This window comes from Parasteatoda tepidariorum, chromosome X2 (assembly GCF_043381705.1).
Source record: "Parasteatoda tepidariorum isolate YZ-2023 chromosome X2, CAS_Ptep_4.0, whole genome shotgun sequence".
Lineage (NCBI taxonomy): Eukaryota > Metazoa > Arthropoda > Arachnida > Araneae > Theridiidae > Parasteatoda > Parasteatoda tepidariorum.
This window is the reverse complement of record NC_092215.1, coordinates 18,897,705-18,915,823: the sequence shown is the minus strand read 5'-3', so window position 1 is coordinate 18,915,823 and position 18,119 is coordinate 18,897,705. Positions and strand designations below refer to the sequence as shown.

At 29.8% G+C, this 18,119-nt stretch overlaps 1 protein-coding gene across 1 annotated transcript in view; it reads right to left on the bottom strand.

Annotated features, from left to right (window-relative positions):
• LOC107450569 (small conductance calcium-activated potassium channel protein 1-like) overlaps positions 1-18,119 on the bottom strand; it is a 640,664-nt gene that overhangs the window by 8,302 nt on the left and 614,243 nt on the right. Inside the window, exons 10-12 of the mRNA XM_071188289.1 lie at positions 9,360-9,470; positions 4,524-4,651; positions 1,926-1,995 (exon numbers count right to left, since the gene is read on the bottom strand). Coding sequence (XP_071044390.1) covers positions 1,926-1,995; positions 4,524-4,651; positions 9,360-9,470 — 309 coding nt within the window. The remainder of the gene's footprint in view (positions 1-1,925; positions 1,996-4,523; positions 4,652-9,359; positions 9,471-18,119) is intronic.

Sequence of the window (18,119 nt, the reverse complement as noted above, 5' to 3'; positions counted from 1 at the left end):
CAGACAAACAGTAATCATATTAAATTTAGAGAGATGCTGCATTTTCGCTCAGCATCTTGCTTGTTCAAGATCACGGATTTGCTGAACTCTGTAGGGAACCGAGAATGTTATGTAGTAACTGTGCTGCGCAAATCATACGGATGAATGTGCAAATCATACGGATGAATGTGCAAATCATACGAATGAATATGCAAATCATACGAATGAATGTGCAAATCCTACGGATGAATGTGCAAATCATACGGATGAATGCGCAAATCAAACGGTTCAGGCAAATCATATATGCACGTGAATGTGTAAAATATTTATTGCTTTCTTTCGCATTTTATTAGATATTCTGTTCACCTAAAAGAGGCCACGCATTCTCAGTAAAAATCTAGTAGTTTTGAAATAAAATAACTTTGAAAATATAGAGTTAAAAATCTGAAAGATTTCTAAATTTATTATTAGGTTGATTTGGTGTTGATTAAAGGAATAAGTTTTTGCTCAAAGGGATATTTTTGTTTCTAAGTAAACTGGAAAACTTATTAATATTTTAAGATAAATTTGTATTTGTAAAAAAATCCAATTATTCTATATTTTATTTCTAATATAAGCGAGAAAATATTCGAAATTATTTTTATAAGCAAATATGTACAAAGTAAATTTATAGTTTAACTTTATCGTTAGTTTTTAGGTTAAATATTTAACTAAGAGCAATGTTTTGTTAAAAATGAGAGGACCTAACTGAAGAGTTTACTTAACTCAGGAAAGTTCATCAGTCATAATTTTGTTTTAATTAAAAATTTTCTATCATGTTGATAATTTTGCAATCTATACTTCATCATTTTTATTTTAAGCATTTTCTTTGAAGTTTTGATGTTGTTATTTTAAGAAGACAATAATTCTTAGCTGAAGTTCGCCAATTGTAACATTTAATAAATGCATATAAATATTTCTTCGGGTAACTCTTTCTTAAATTATTGTTTAAAGAAGCGAAAATGTACATAGATAAGATTGCTTAATCGCAATTTTCTAGAAATTTGTTTCTAGTATGTTTGATTTTTGTTCTAAATTAAATGTTATTTACTTCTGTATGTGAAATTCATGCTGTGATTGTATATAAAATGATTTCAAGCTAAGCTTATTAAAATTGAGTTTTGCGAAGTAACAGTTTGTTTATTAAATAGTTAATTTATTACGTTTGCAGTAAAATACAGTCCTTAATTTTCCTAGCTTAGAATAAAAATAGCATATTTTAATCGTAAAACTTTTGAAATTAAGGGTTACATCTGTACATGTTCAACATTTATAGCAGTATCATTAATTCTGTTTTAAAAATTTAAACAGGAAAATTTGAAGGATTAAATATTATGAACATTAGTCAGTTGGAAATAATTTTAAATATTTAAAAAAATAGTAGAGGAGTATTATTTAATGGTTAAATGTTGAAAAACAAAGTCAATTTTTATAAAAATTGAAATAAACGAGTGTGCAATTTAATGGCTAAGGAACGGCTATGCTGTTGATGCTAAATGTAGCAAAACAAATGGTGCTATAAACTATGCCTGGTTTAGAAAAAAAGGATGAAAAAAAAAAAAAAAAAAAAAAAAAAAAAAAAAAAACAAAGCAGGAAGTGTCACATCGGCAAATTACGTATTTAATAAAAAAAGATAAATTCTTCGTAATATAATGATAATTTTTCATGGATTATTTAAAGCAAGTAACTCATGAAAGGTATTTATATCTGTTTTGGTCCATCATGACTTAAAAAAAAAGTACGAATATAATTTTTTCATTCAAAACAATAAATAAAATAAATAAATAAATTAGAAAATAAGCAGATGAACAAAAAATTAAATAAATAAATAAAAGTATTAATCTTTATTTCTCTAAAATAATTTTTTTTTTAAATACTAAAAAAATAAAAAAAACAAGAAGATTACCTTAGCCATGTCTGTGATGGTGTTTGCATTGTCCATAAGTTTTCTCTGGTCCATTTTTACTTTTCTAAGACTAAAAAGGAAAAGAACAACGTTATACAAAATGTTTTGCAATCTCTGCCTTAAATATCCTTCGAATTCTTGTCAAAAACAAGTTAACATAATATACACATTCGAGAGGGTCGGGATAGCCTGGTTGGTAGGACTTTGGACTCGTGTTCGTGAGAACAGGATTTCGAATCCCGTCATACGAAGATTCCCCGTCCATTAAATAGTGACTAGTGAACTTTAAATCTGTCAGGGTCACAAAGTCCTCCAAGTTCTCATAAAAAATCGATACCTCTAGGGATACTGATAGAGATAGTTCTCTGATTCAGGTTAAAATTACGATCTGTGGATGAATGAATGGGTCTGCCTTGTAAAACAGGCTGTGACGTGTGTGTGTTATAAATAGTATTCTTAGCCACAGGTGGTGCCACTGAAAAACAAGAAACGCACCCTCTACCTTAAATTCGTGTTGTTTCCCAAGCAGGCTTGCTGGCATTGGCAGTAGAAACAGCAACACATCAGAGAACTCAAATTAATATTTAAATGAGAAATAAAACGTTCTCTGTCGAATCATTTATGGAATGAAAACCAGTTTGATTATCTGATGAAAATTAAAGGTGTTTCTAATAATCGCTTTTAAACTATCCATTCTCTCTTGCGGCAATAAAACACCTTTTCATGTTTCCAGTCTCTTCCAGTCATTTGTCAGTTGTCGAAAGCATTTGCATCTTTTCTTCACTTAAATATTAATTTGCATCCCTAAATGTGTATTCTTCATTGTGTTAAGATTTCAAAAAAATATACATTAAGGGTGTTGATTACGGAGCACCAGATATATTTAAATCGGGTTGTAAACTGATCGATAAATTTTGTCGATATTCTGAAAGCCCGATACTGGAGGAATATTTTTCCCAAGTCTTGATAACGAAATTCACATTTTTCATGCAATTATAAAGCAATTCAGCATATTTTGTTCATGTTTACAACATTATCTTTGGTTGAAATAGAAGTTTTTTTTAAATTTTTTTTCCTTCGTTTCTGTTGGTACAGTTTGTTATGGAACTATTTGCTGTTTCATTTATATAAAGCTTTTTAAACCTCTTAGGTTAGGGGTGTGCAGTGCTAAATAAAAAACGAACCACCCTGAATAACTCTTGATCTAATGATCGGATGTTTATGTTCTAGGACACGATCTTCATGGTTCGAGGGGGTGACTTCAAATATGCTGATTAATAAGTGCAGACGATATTTTAAGTTATGAAATCAGACACAAAAACGTATTTTTTCTCAATAAGCATACCTCCCCCTCATGGATTTGGATTTCCGACCCCCAAAATATAGGGGGCAGCTGCAATCTGGGAAATATAGTGCCAATAGTTTTGTCAGGAGTGCGCTCCAAAGTTTGGACCCCTTAATGCTAAGTTTAATTTTTGCGTATTTCACCATATCTCGAGAACTTCTCAAGCGAATAAAAATTTTTTTTGCGTACAATTATAAAATTCTTTTATGAAAGGATAAATTCATGCAAAAATAACTTTTATTAATTTTTTCTTTATTTTTAAAATATTTTTTAAAATTTTTATTTAAGATTGGTAAGAAAATTTTGAAATGTGCAATTTTTGCTTTATTTTAAAGAATGTAATTTTATGTAGAAAAATGAAAAATTTGAGCAAAATCGGTCGAATAGTTTCTGAGAAATCGAATTTTAAGTATCTTGACTTTTTTTTAAAATTCAATTTCTCGGGAACCATTCGACCGATTTTGTTCAAATCTAGTATTTTATCACTTAAAATTATATTCTTTAAAAAGATGCGAAAAATTCCATACCTTGAAATTCAAAAATTTTTCGACCGTTAATAAATAAAATAATAAAAAAAATCTTTACTGAAAGTTATTTATTGTTTATCTTTGGATAAAAGAGTATTATAATAGCTTACCAAAATTTTTTCATTTCGCTTCCCGAGATATGGCGAAATACGCAAAAAGTAAAATTAACATTAGGGTCAAGACTTTGGAGCTCTTTTTTGACCAAACTACTGTAGCCATGTTTCCCAGATTGTGGCAACCACCTATATTTCAGGGGTCAGAAATCTATATCCGTTGAAAAAATGTATGTTTATTCAGATAAAGTACGTTTTTGTGTCTGATTCCGTTTCCTAAAATATCCTCCGCGCATATTATTAATTAGCATATTTGAAGTCACCCCTCCAAACCTATAAGATTGAGTCCTAGAACGTAAAGATTCGATCATTAGATCAAAAGTTATTCAGGGTGGTCTGTTTTTTTTTTTGGACTCATTGTACTTTAATAAACGCAAAAAAAGTTGGCTCTGTACATCCTTTTAGGCCATGGTAGTTAGAGTATATGGTGGTTAGACTATGGTGGTTAGACTATGAACTTAAATGCCCCTGATCTGATCACAGCCGGCAGCCATCTCACATATCTCACAAACTATTTCACAATCTTCGTTTCAATAAATTGTTTTCGTAAGTGAATTTGAAGTAATTTTACAAGACAAAGAAAATTTATATAAATGCTAGATTAAAAACTCACCAATAAATGGCTAAAAGGAACTTCCTTTGATGTGCTCTGACTTTTGATTGATTCACTCTTTTAACTAGTTTAGTGTGCTTGTATATAAGCCAAGTTTCTCTCAACACGTTGGCGGCAGCATTCTTTAACTGTGGAATAAAATATAGTCCATCACATTTTGCTTTAAAATATTAAAATTTAACGCAAGCGGCTAAATTATTAAAGGCAAACAATTGGTAAAACTCTCGAGATTTTAAAGTATCAGTTAAATCAAGATAATTTGATTAATATATACAGGATTTTCACTACCAGACCGACAAATTTCTAGCAGTGGTGGGACCCATTTCAAGGTTTAAGAATTGCTTAAGAACCCGCCATGTCATCGTACGCCAGAACGCTTCTCTATTAGAAACTATTTCTACTTGTGCTTTTGAACAAGTAGTTATATTTATTTAAATTATCTTAATTTTATTCAAGTTCGAGAAAACGAGAGTTCGAATCCAGCCGGCTGAAGACGTAGTAATTGTTGACTGGTGCTTGTTAAATCAGTCTGTCACAAAGTCCTCCATGTTCCCATAACAAAGTATATCTCTATGAGTACTGGACTGGGTATTAATCGTTCTCTAGTTCAGTTCAAAATTACGATCTGTTGATGAATGGATCAATGTATGAATGGGTCCTTCCTATAAACGGATGTGTCGTATGGGGGTGGCAGAAGTTAGATTCTTGGCCATAGATGGCGCCACTGAAAAACAAGAAAAATCGCACCTCCAGTGCATTAATGGCCTATGACAACATCTTAATTTTATGTTTTCTAATAATTATTGTCGAAAATTGCATTTAAATTGGCTTAGTATTAAATTTTTAATCGTAATTTAATGATTTGGTGACTAATTTAACAAGCTCACCAAATCATTAAATTAATGATTTTGCTGTTATAACATATTTGTCAAACATTTCAAAATAATAAATTTTTCAATTTTCTGTCATTTTAATACTTCACCTTTAACTGTATATTTATCTCTATAGCATTACGTTACTGTCGGATTGAATCATCTTTGTTTTTACCATTCCTACCATTTATCTTACTGATAAAGGTGTACCATTGTTCGTCGAAATGTGTATAGGCTTTAATAAAAATTTATCCATTTGTGATTATAAACGTTGTTTTTAATGAAATCGCAAAGAATTTTTTCTTAATTTTATAAAGATACTTATAGTTTAGATTTTCAAAAAATTATTATTTTGAAATATAATGGTTCCTATTCTTTATGACACTAAAAAAAGGAACAGAGAAAAATTGTCGCCTTATAACGAATAAAATCAATGGATATTTTTCATTGCATTAACATTCAAAGTAAAGAAGCTTGTAGGGTGACTTAAGGTTTCAAAAACGTAAGAGAAATGATAAAGTCACGTTGCTTTAAGTAATCAATCACAGAGAGAATATATTACTGGGTAAAAAGTATTAGAAACTGTAGCACTTGATCAGTGGTCGAAAGCAGCGCATTACAAGTAGTGAAACTACTGTAGTAGCTACTTTTTCTTCGTAGTTTGTAGTGTAGTGCGCTACTTTTTTTTCGTAGTTTGTAGTGTAGTGCGCTACTTTTTTTTCGTAGCTTGTAGTGTAGTGAGCAACTTTTTTTTCGTAGTTTGTAGTGTAGTGCGCTATTTTCTTTTCGTAGTTTGAAGTGTAGTGAGCTACTTTTTCTCGTAGTTTATAGTGTAGTGCGCTACTTTTTTTCGTTGTTTATAGTGTAGTGCGTTACTTTTTTTCGTAGTTTGCAGTGTAGTGCACTACTTTTTTTCGTAGTTTGTAGTGTAGCGGGCTATTTTTTTTTTTAAAAAAAGTAGTGTGATAGAAAAAAACAGTAGTTTGTAGCGATTCCAGTCAACTACTTTTAACGCTAGTTTAGAATAGTAACACGGCTCTAACGCTACTAATCTTTCAAATTCGATGTAAGTTCGAGGTTTCGTCAATGGATACAATGAAAATGACCTTATGACTGAGTGTTAATAGAAATCACGTATTTTAAATAGAGTATAACTATTATATAAATTAACAACAACGAAAACTAGATAATTAATCACTTCTGTCACATTTTCACATGCGAACACTGACTCGTGAAGCATTGATGTTATTTCAAAGGAAGGGAGAGTATTTTCGATGTTCTTAATTTCTTACAGGAAATAAAAGCATTAAACAATTGCAAGTATTTGATAGTTTGTTAAATTAAATATTCGCTGTCGAGAAAGACATAAAAAGTTGAAGGTTAAATGAACAAATTTGACAAAAAATGTTTCGGAATAGCAAACTGGCTTATGTAAACATGAAAAAATAATTCTTAATTGTTCCCTTATATTTAGTATAAGCCGATTTCTTATTCAAAACCATTTTAAACATAGGCAAAAATTAAATTCTCCAGTAAAGTTCATCTCCCAGTTACTAACTCCAAAGTAGTTTGTAGTCATTACAATTAAAAAAAAATAGTTGTAGTTAACTAAATTTGTAACAAAGTAGTTGTAATTGTAGTAAACTACAAGAATAATGTAGTTAATCCGACTGCTGTTCTAGATCATAGGTTTGCAACGTAAACGTTGCAAACCTATTGAAGACTTCTAGGGTGTGTGTAGAAATTTATATAGACATAAGTAAACTTTTTAAATATGGAGCACACTTTAAAATGAATAATCTTATTTTCCATCGAAAAACCAATACATGTTTAACTCATACATAATGACATGTTATTAAAGTAGTTATTAATTAAGCAATTTATTGAGAAAATGTTACTAACCAATTTTAAAGTGAAAATAAGAAAATAACACTTCTCAAAACATTTTTTGCACCCGGAAGTTTGAGGTGACCTTTTTAAGGGGAGTTAGGGCACATAATCAGAATAAAAATTGCGTAGGAAACCACCTCCGGAAGCGTCGTCGTACGCTGCTAGGGCAATACCTTCCAGAAGAAAGAAGGCCTCAGTACGGGTTACCATAAACAAGAACTTTGATCCTTTAGTAGTCCAAACGTAATGACATCTTTAATATTTCCTCCTACTGCGCAGCTTCCTATTTCCTCCTACTGCGTAGCCATGTCATTTTTATTAATCACTTCCACTGCGCAGTTTATGTTCGTTATGTCGGACTACTAAATTCATCCGTGTTAAGGCCTTCCCTTTTCTAGGGGGTGTTGGTTAGGGGCGCTTTCCATGTTTTGACCTGTTCAGAGGCACATGAAGAAACAATTCATATTAGAGAAGCGCCCCTTGCGGTTTATGACGACTTTTCCGGACATGGATTGATATGCAATTTTAATCCTGATAATGTGCCCTAATTTCCCTAGAACTTTAGTCGCAACATTTATGCGACCCCCTGCAACACATAACGTTTTTAAAACGGTACATTTCTGCAAAAAAGAGATTAAAAATGCCATTAAAAGAAACAGTAGCTTGGTGAGAGAAACCGATGCTAAATTTGAATTTGAAATTAGTGACATGAAAATATCCCAGATCCGTTAAAAAGTCTCATGCAAAGGAAATTTTCTTTTCTCCAGTGTTATTAATTAGATTTCTTAAACAGCAGGAAAATAATCTGCTAATTTGAACAAAAATTTTATATGGTGTATTTTCCCTCTCGCGCGATGGGGAGTCAAATATAAATCCCATGCGGGAAATATGCCTATTCATGCGTATTTCAGCTTCCTCAGATTTAGAAGAAGTTGAAATATTTCTGAATGTAATTCACTATATCTTTCCAGGAAATTATTGTTCTTTCTTTTTATGGACAATGGGAAAATTGCTTTTGTAGATGATCCTCGCATTGTTTTGGGTCATTGTATTGATTATATTGCAACTGAGTCATATATAATCAACTAAATCTTTCCTTGAAATTATGCTTTCTTTCTTTTTATGGAAAACGGGAAAATTGCTTTTCAGATGGTCCTTGCATGTTTTGGGTCATTGTATTGACTATTTTGAAAATGAGTTATATATAATCAACTAAATCTTTCCAGGAAATGATGTTTTCTTTTTTTTCATGGACTATGGGAAACTCGCTTTTCAGATGATCCTTGCATTGTTTAGGGTTATTGTATTGACTATATCGCAAATGAGTCATATATAATCAACTAAATCTTTCCAGGAAATTATGTTTTCTTTCTTTTTATGAGCAATGGGAAAATTGCTTTTCAGATGATCATTGTATTATTTTGGGTTACTGTATTGACTATATTGCAACTGAGACATAAATAATCAACTAAATCTTTCCAGGAAATTATGTTTTCTTTCTTTTTATGGACAATGGGGAACTTGCTTTTCAGATGATCCTTGCATTGTTTTGGGTTACTGTATTGACTATATTGCAACTGAGTCATAAATAATCAACTAAATCTTTCCAGGAAATTATGTTTTCTTTCTTTTTATGGACAATGGGGAACTTGCTTTTCAGATGACCTTTGCATTGTTTTGGGTTACTGTATTGACTACATTGCAAATGAGGCGTTTTGTTTTAAGCCCTGCTTGATTGTTACTTCCCCCCTCCAAATTTAAGGATTCTAAAATTTTCATTTAAGGCGGTCATTACAGTTTTTCCTGCATAGATTCTTCAGAGATGAACAATAATTACAGTAATTATTAACAAAATAATTACAATTATTATTAATTATGATTACAATATTGATAATTAATATTAACCTTTATTCTGTGTTTCTCGAGTACGCTGAAAGATTTTACACTGCATAAATATTTCTAAAGATATTCATAAATATCTCTAAAGATATTCATAAATATATCTAAAGATATTCATAAATATCTCTAAAGATATTCATAAATATCTTTAAAGATATTTGAAAATTGAACTCACCCTCTTGGTTAACTGAGTGTCCATCATGAAGTTGTGAACGTGCTTCTCTGCTCTAGTCAGCTCGAGTTTCCGGGCGATGACCGCAACGACTAAGGCAGTGCAACCCGCGCCCTATGAAATAAAATAATTTAATGTAAATTACAATCTTGATTTAAATTCATTCTGACATTACATTTTCAGAATTAAAATGCTCTGATAACGAGCGAAAATCTTTTTAAAAATGTAAAAATAAAGACAATAGAAGACTTAAACGGAGATGTAACTGACTGGGTTATGTACTTAATGCCTGGAGAAAAAATTACATCGGTTGCTCTCACATGGGCCCCAGAAGGAAAAAAGAACAAGAGGATGGCCCAAACTTACTCTAAAACAACGTATGAGGTTAAATGAGTTAATAGTCGTAGGAATTTCCGGACGGAAATTGACTAGGTCGGTTGCTAAGGACAGGAAAAGATGGAGAGATACGAAGGCCTTAATGTTCCGGAAAGCATGGACAGGATAAGTAAAAGTAAGAAAAAGGATAAAATGGCTTATTTTTCAAAATTTTTTTTTTTGCTGGAAAACTGAAGAAAAATATTAGCATGAAGAACTCCTAAAATATTTTAAATACTCATTTCTGACTTTTTTTCAAAGTTTGAATCTAAATTGTTTTTTTTCTTTTTTTCTTTTGAAAAAAGCATTCATATTATATATATATTTTTTTGTCGTATGCAGTGGGGGTGCGATTGTTCCTGTTTTTAAGTGGCGCCATCTATGGCCAGGAATTCGACTTCTGCCACGCCATTCACACAACCACAACCCGTTTATAGGGCGGATCACATTCACACATAAAGGAGAAAGGACATAGAACACACAGAGAGAGAAAGAAACATTCATGCCTTGCCCGGTATTCGAACCCAGGACCTTTCTGATGCAAGGACAGTTCCCTGCCCCCTACACAGGCCGGTCGGCACATATTATACTAATGCATATTATATTAAATACATATTATATTTTATTTAGAATGTGGTCCTTTATTAAATTCAGTTGATCATCTTTACAATATGAATTTGTTTTTTAATGCAAATTTAAGATTTTTTACTTTTTTGAGTGGTTATATTCGGTGTATTAAAAATTTTAAGTATTATTGCCAAAATAATTTAATTTAGTATACAGGTCATTCGAACAGTAGGATGTTATATATCAAAAGGTATACAAGATATATCTTCTTGGTGCAATATTTCAATAAATTATTTGATAGCTCCCAAGCAATAACAATTTATAAAAGTGATTTATAAACAGTAATTTAATTTTTATTGGAATTACAATTTTTTAGAAACAAATATTTGAAACTAACTCGATACTTTAAAAACAAATACTTCAAACAAAAATTTCACTTAATAAAATAAAACAAAAAATTAAAAGGGTTTAACCCCTTCAAAAGAGTACTTGCCCAGGCCCAAGCTCCGAATTAATTATACGTACTAACTGCGTATTATTAATTATACGTACTATAAAGTACGTATACGTACTAATATGAGAGCTCTGTATTGAGATCGCGTTCATGTGATCTTGGGCAGCTAGAGTTAGAAAGGCCCATATGATAACTTGCTTCGTAAATATTGAATGACGCGATTATGTATTTGTGATTGTGATCGTGAAGGTGTTAATTTTTGGTGCACAATTTGATAAAAATTAGTTGGCGTTGGTTTAGAAACAATATTAAAAATTATTATTATATACATAAAATTGTATTAAAAACACATAATACTTAATAATATATTTTAGAAGTTATCCCTGATGCTTTTGGCGCACAATTTATTCTGGATGTTAAAAGTAACACTAAAACTGTTAAATAGATCACTTAAAGCAGTACAAATAGATAACTGATTTTGTCTTGCAGTGTTATTAATGACTCAGTCTGTTACATCCTATCTCTACTTTATTCTTAAATAACTCAACAACCATAAAAATAGATCTTTCGGAATCATTGAGTGTCTAATTCAGTGACAAACTTCTCGAGACAGAATCTGTCTCCAATGATAAAGTATGTCACGTGATTGACCCTATTACTCATGTGGATGAAAATTTATCACCACTGTTAGAAGTAAAATGTTTTGGTTTTCTTGATTTAGACCTTAGGTTCTCAGTATGTACGATTACCTCCCACTTGTGGGGCAGTGAGACGTGTTTGGGGGCACTAATAAAATTATCGGTATTTTTTTTAGGGATTTCCATATTGTTTTTGACAAACTATGAATAAAATTAGTACGAAAAAGGTTGGAAGTTGGTTATTCCAAAAAAAAAAAGTTGGGAACTTATTTAGATCAGTGGTTACCAACTGGCGGCTCGCGGGCCACGTCCGGCCCACGAAACTTTTTTTGTGGTCCGCGAATTACAATATTTTAGTTGTTATTGTTTGCGGACATTTTTCGTCAAAAATCTCTACGGGTTTAAAATACTTTTCTTTCGTTATAGAAAGCCTTCTGTGAAATTTAACATAACAACGCACAGTGGACCAGAAGGCCATGATCTTTGGCCAAAAGTCAGAAATTAAATTTCAACTAAAATATGTTTAGGCAGCTTTAATATCGCCCAAATTAAGTATTCATAATCATTCCAAACATTATAATTTACTTTTTGGACCGACGAGAGTACAATGTAATGAAAAATATGTTAAATTTTTTTTTAAATGTAACTTTTAAACTTATGTTTAAGAAATATATATAGGAATTTAACCTTTCTGTTACATTTTTATCAGAGTAATTAGTCTGAAATTATAGTGACATTTTTCAATTTGTTGGAGTAGTTAATACTCTTGACAAACTTATAGTTTATATCTTATCATTGGACATTTTACAATGTTTGAATCACTTTCGAAACTTATCCCCAAAGAGTTCCACGAGGTAATTAGCTAGACTTTTTTTTGTTGTCTTCTTTGATGTTTCTTCTTTCGAAAAAACCTGCCCCATTTTGCCCATATTGCAAAGGTGGACTAAATATATCGAAAAACAAAAATTATGTTTTTTTTCATGTTTTCGCGTTATTTTGTAATATTACTTCGGAAATATAATTTGCTTTTCATTTATAATATAAAATTACGAAANATATTTCAGCCGCCATCTTGTTTTTTTTGGTATTTTTAGTGTATTTCAAAATTTCAACTATGAATTCAATTTACCTGCACATGAGAACCCTAAATAAAAACCCCCAAATTTTGAAACAAATTTTATCGAAATACTAATTAACCTTGGATGCTGGCCCACTGTGCAACGGTGCAAAATAAATTTATATCTCAGGTAAAAATCTACTTCGTATTTTGACTTTTTATTCAATACTTTAGTTTTCTACAGCTTGATAAAAATCTGACAGTAATATTTAATGTTCCTTCAAACATAAAAGAGTCGTATATAAAATTTTGATAAAGTTGTGGCCCGCCATTTGACTGGTGTTTTTAATTGCGGCCCCTGGCCTCATGTAAGTTGGAAACCCCTGATTTAGATAGTGGCACAAAACTATTATTAGAGGTTGGTTCAAATGGCTAATCTAAACGATAAAAAATTAAAATTTTGACTATTATCTTAATATAATATTTAATTATAAAAATATTATATTATATAATGCACATATGAAGGAAAATGCACTTGGAAAAAAAAGTGTACCTTTACACATTGTTTGGGTAATTTAACACCAAATTCCGAGAAATATCACACCACAGCTTTTAAAGTGTAATATTTCAGTTTTGAAGTTACTCAATATGATGGTCATAGTTTTAAAATTTTAATCTAAGTGGGTATGATTAAGTATGAAGGTTTTCATGCAGGTATATGATACAAATTTTTGCATAATATACTATGATATAATATTTTATTACATTTGCCAAACAAAATTTCTTAAAATTATCTAAATTGCGCTAAATAAAAATGGAACATTAAAAATTTTTACTGTTAGTGCTATTTAATATGACTTTTTAAAACAGTTAAACTATTTAAAATTATCGTAAATTTCCAAAATTAACCGAATTGTTTATCTTTTTAAATTTGTTTCAAAATTGGAGAAGAAAAGAAACGTGAAAAGAAATGTTCTAAAAATGTAAAATATTCCCTAAGAAAGAAAAAAAATTATTTCTTAAACAGACAAACATAGTATGAAACCTTTACGTTTGAAAATAAACCAGAAAATAATTCTAAATTCCAAAAATCAACCGAATTATTCATTTTAATTTGTTTTAAATAGCAAAAAACGTGAAAACAAATGTCCTAAAAATATGAAGTGTTCTCTAAAAGAAGGAAAAATTTTTTTTTTTAACCATTAAACATAACCAGAAACCTTTACGTCTGACGGAAAATTATCATAAATTTCTAAAATCAACCGAAGTCTTTATCTAATTCAGTTTGTTTTAAAATAGCGAAAAGCCTGAAAAGAAATGTCCTAAAAATATAAAATATTCTCTAAGAAAGGAAAAAAAATCTTAAACCGTATCTTTTTCCATTTCAACCTGAAACTTTACGTTTGACCATAAAACGGAAAATTTAAAAAAAAATGTAGTAAGATTATTAAAATCACCAATCGCACGCACCAAATGACGATAAAGATTAGATTCTAAACAAAAAAACCAAGCAAAATATAAATTTTTCTTTAAATAATTCGCGAAAATACTCTAACAGCTTGAAATTTTTTTGAAATACTGTTATCGTTAGCTTAAAGTAAATTTATTGCAATTCTTGTTTTAAAGAAAATCAACAAAATATACACATTAAAAGCACCGCAGGAAAGTTTTATGTAAAAAATGAATAATAGTAAACAGGCCGATTCGAAGAATTTTATGCAAACATTCTGCAAAGCCCTGCAGCACAAAATACTTTATCAAATCTGTCGCTTTTTAATGCCTATTCAAACGACTTCTGAGCTTTCATTTTTCTCTGGTAAATTTTGTCATGGATTTTATTTTTAAACAAGTAAACAACATCTTAGTATAAACAAAGCGCTCAAACATTTTTTTAATATATAAATCTAAACAACAAGTCACTTGAAATTTGTTTTGTCGGTAAGTTGGGGAAAAATTTTTATGAAATAATTTATTTCTTTAAAAAGTTCAGAAAGTTGAAAGCGTTTTCAAACAACTGATTATTCTGTGTTTTTGTTTTTGGTAAGTTCAAGATTTGTTGTTAAATTTAAAACTTAATACATTTTTAGTTATTACCAGCAACTAAATTTTCCTCAGTTGTATTTTAGGATGTTAACAGTTTATACATATTTTTAATATATATATTTTTAAACTTAAATCCAACATTTATTTTTTGGTCAGATGAGTTTTTGCAGTTCCAAACAAAACTAGTTTGAAATACATATGGTTAACAATTAAAAAAAAGTTATTTTGATGCTATTTTTTAAAATTACAGAACAACAAAGAACACAAACTTGACTTCAGTAGTTACTTTTTTGAAAAGTTTTTTTATTTATATATTTTTTAAATATTTTAATCTGATACACTTTTGTAAAGGATGATTAATATTTTAATTCTTTTGACTGTTTTCATTCTTCGTATTTATAAAGAAAGTATTTCATGGTTTATATGAGCGTAGAATTGACCTGGGTAGTAACTCTTAATCGCAATCACTTTAAAATTTGATTTCACAAATTTGAGCTATCGTTGTTGTGGCTTTTCTATTTTTCGAATAGTGAAGGGCTTTTACATAAAAATTTTCTTTATTGGCTTTCCCCCCCCCCCATCAAATCTGGCAATATGAACACGTCTAAATAGGTCATAAGGCGCAATGTACAGAGCGCGAAATAAATAATTATAAAAAAAAAATGGACTATACAAAGTAACTTTTAGTCTAATAATTGGATCTTCATGCTCTAGGACTTAACATCAGGGGTAACCTCAAATATTCCAATTAAATAGTACGGGTGATATTTTAAGCTACGAAATCAGACACAAAAACGCACTTGAATATCCCCGCAGCAGGTATAAAAGACTGCCAACTTCCTATGATTTTTGAGAAAATTTATTCTAGTGGTAGCTAAGTTTATGTTTTAATGCATTATTTCTTTATTCACATAAATTTATTTTCCCCGACGCTGCATATAAATGATTTAAAAGTTCATATGCAACGACAATTTCGTGGTGAAGCTTTTAAAATGCTGGCAAAATTAATAAAATTTATAAAAGCTTTGGTAGTTAAATGTTTACCATTTTATAAAATATTTAACAACAATAAATTTCAAACTAAATGTTTTTCCTGATCAATATTGAGATTACCAGTGTTTTTGTGTTTTGAAATAAAATCTTAAAAAAAGAAAAAAAAACAACAACAATAAAATGGAACTAAATACATTGTTTAATATCGATTTTTTTAACCCTTTCTAAAGTCGTGGTAAGTATACTTACAACCAATTTTTAAAGTCCATGTTAACTTTTCTAACACTTTTAATTTAGGTTTCCATTTGTTAAAAACTTCAACTTTCTTGAAGTGCGTTTGAATAAAATTGGCAACTATTTTTTAGTGTAAGAAAATGTATAAATTTACAAAATGCATAATTCCTTCTGAAGTTTGTAGCATTTATAAAATTCATTTTATAAGTAAAGAAAAATAAAAGTCGATAAGTTCCTAATAGGTCGTGGTAAATATACTTACCACCAAAAAAATGGCATTACAATTTAAATTAATTTTTTATAAACTAAATGAGTTTTTCTTTTCTAATATCAGTTACTATTTTCATATGAATTTCAATTCCAAAAATTCTTTAATTTACCTTTACTAGAAACTAATGGCGCACTAATGGCTTAAAGAAAGGTTACGGATTCTAAGTATTAGATATACTATAACTAAGGACTACTTTTTAGAGATTCTAAGTATTTTTACTTCAGTAAGAATACTTAGAATTTTGTCCAATTTATATAGAATTTACCTAAGTAAGAATACTTAGAATTTTGCTCAGGGCTTGTTAAAAATAAATTCAAACTTAGACCTTAGCTTTTAGTTTGAAATATCAGGGAACATAATGCAAACTCTACATTAGAAATTTCAAAGAATTCAATAACAAGCATTTCCTGTAATGTGAGTTGGCGTAAAGAGATCTTCTCAAAATCAACTTTATCCTGAAAATACATTTAAAATACTAGAAAATTCTGAATTGTTAGAAAATTCTGAGAATAAAGGGACTAATAATTTGAAAAATAATTCCCGAAAATGAATTTTATCCGTCTTAATATGACTTTTTCATAGAAATAAAGGGTCAAATACACAAGGCAAAACAGAAAACCTTTTAGTTTCCTTTCGGGAATTTGTATCCGGTTTCGTCTGAGAAGCAAGAAGCATAAGAAAAAACAACTGTAACTCCATTTCTTAAAATTCAAGATACAAATTATAAAAGGTTTTTGGAAATCAAGGTTGCCCTGCAAGGTATTGAATTTATCCCCAAGATTTCAAGAATGCTTTCATCGTTCAGCTAATGAGTAGTTGGAAATTCCTTTGCATATTCCTTTCTTATTCTCAAAAGAGGATAATAATTGAGAACTGAATATAAGATCGGATTACGGACTGTATGGAGTGACCTAGGCCTAATATGTGATTTGTCCTATTAACGAAATAGCTAAAATTTTCCTATATTCAGAAATTTTGAAGCTTTTAATGAAATTGATCTTGAGTTAAGCTTGTTTTGCAAAAATTCAAAATGGATAAGCTTTTTTGAAATTTTCAATTTTTTAAAGACTTAATTACGTTAAGCATTGAAATAATATTGATCATCTGAGTCAATTTTACATTTAATTTACACTTAATTACATCGGATTTTACACTTAAAATACATTATAGAGATTTATTGAATCTAAATGAAGTTTAAAAAACATTTCACTTGAAAATATCAATTAAATATTTCCTAAATGATATTAAAATTCGAGTGTGAATGATTTTTGGTGCTCTTGCGCTAACAAATTTCTGAACGAATCAATTGAGAAGAGAAGTGTTTTTTTATTTGAGGAGACTTTTAACTAGCGAAAGAATTGTTCGTTTTATTGTTTTATTTAAGAATTTCTTAGAAATAGAAAAACATTTTAAAATTTTAGCAAATTAGCTATGGTTTACGATATAAAAACTGGAACTAAGGTTCTGAGACTGAAATTTTCTGTTATTTTTTCTTTTTGATTGTACGCTATATTAAAAGGATCAACACAAATCAATTAAAAATCTCAAATTAAATAAGTCTGTTAAACAGATTGATGTGTCCGTTATCAAGAATTTGAAAAATAAACAATAGCTGTACATTGTTGGAATTTGAGCATTAGTTCAATTTCAACAATGCCAAAATTATTTCTACCCCAGTCACATCTAATCATCTTGACACCCTGAAATCTTGTTTTATTCATATGAATGCGGATTCTCTTGTTAACGACATTAGTTTCTCACGGCCTCTCCATAGCATGTAGAAATGCATTTTACCCGGTTTTGCCTCCTTCGGCTACTGTGGTTTTTATCGTTCTGTTTTTCATCTTTTTTTTTCTCTTGGCTAATGTGGTGGTTTTCCTAGTTTTGTTTCTCACCATTATTTTTCCAGTTTTCGGTGACAACTTTACGTTTTATATTTCAAATCATCGAAACATGTCGACTGCTATTTCCATTTTTTATATTTTTGAAGCAAAACGCAAATGAAGTTTTTAATCAAGAAATAAACAAGTTTGCATTAAACAAATTTAACTATTTATCTTTTATTCAATTAATTTTCATTAATTATTTCTGACCTTCGCAAATTTTAGAATTCCCGTTATATATATATATA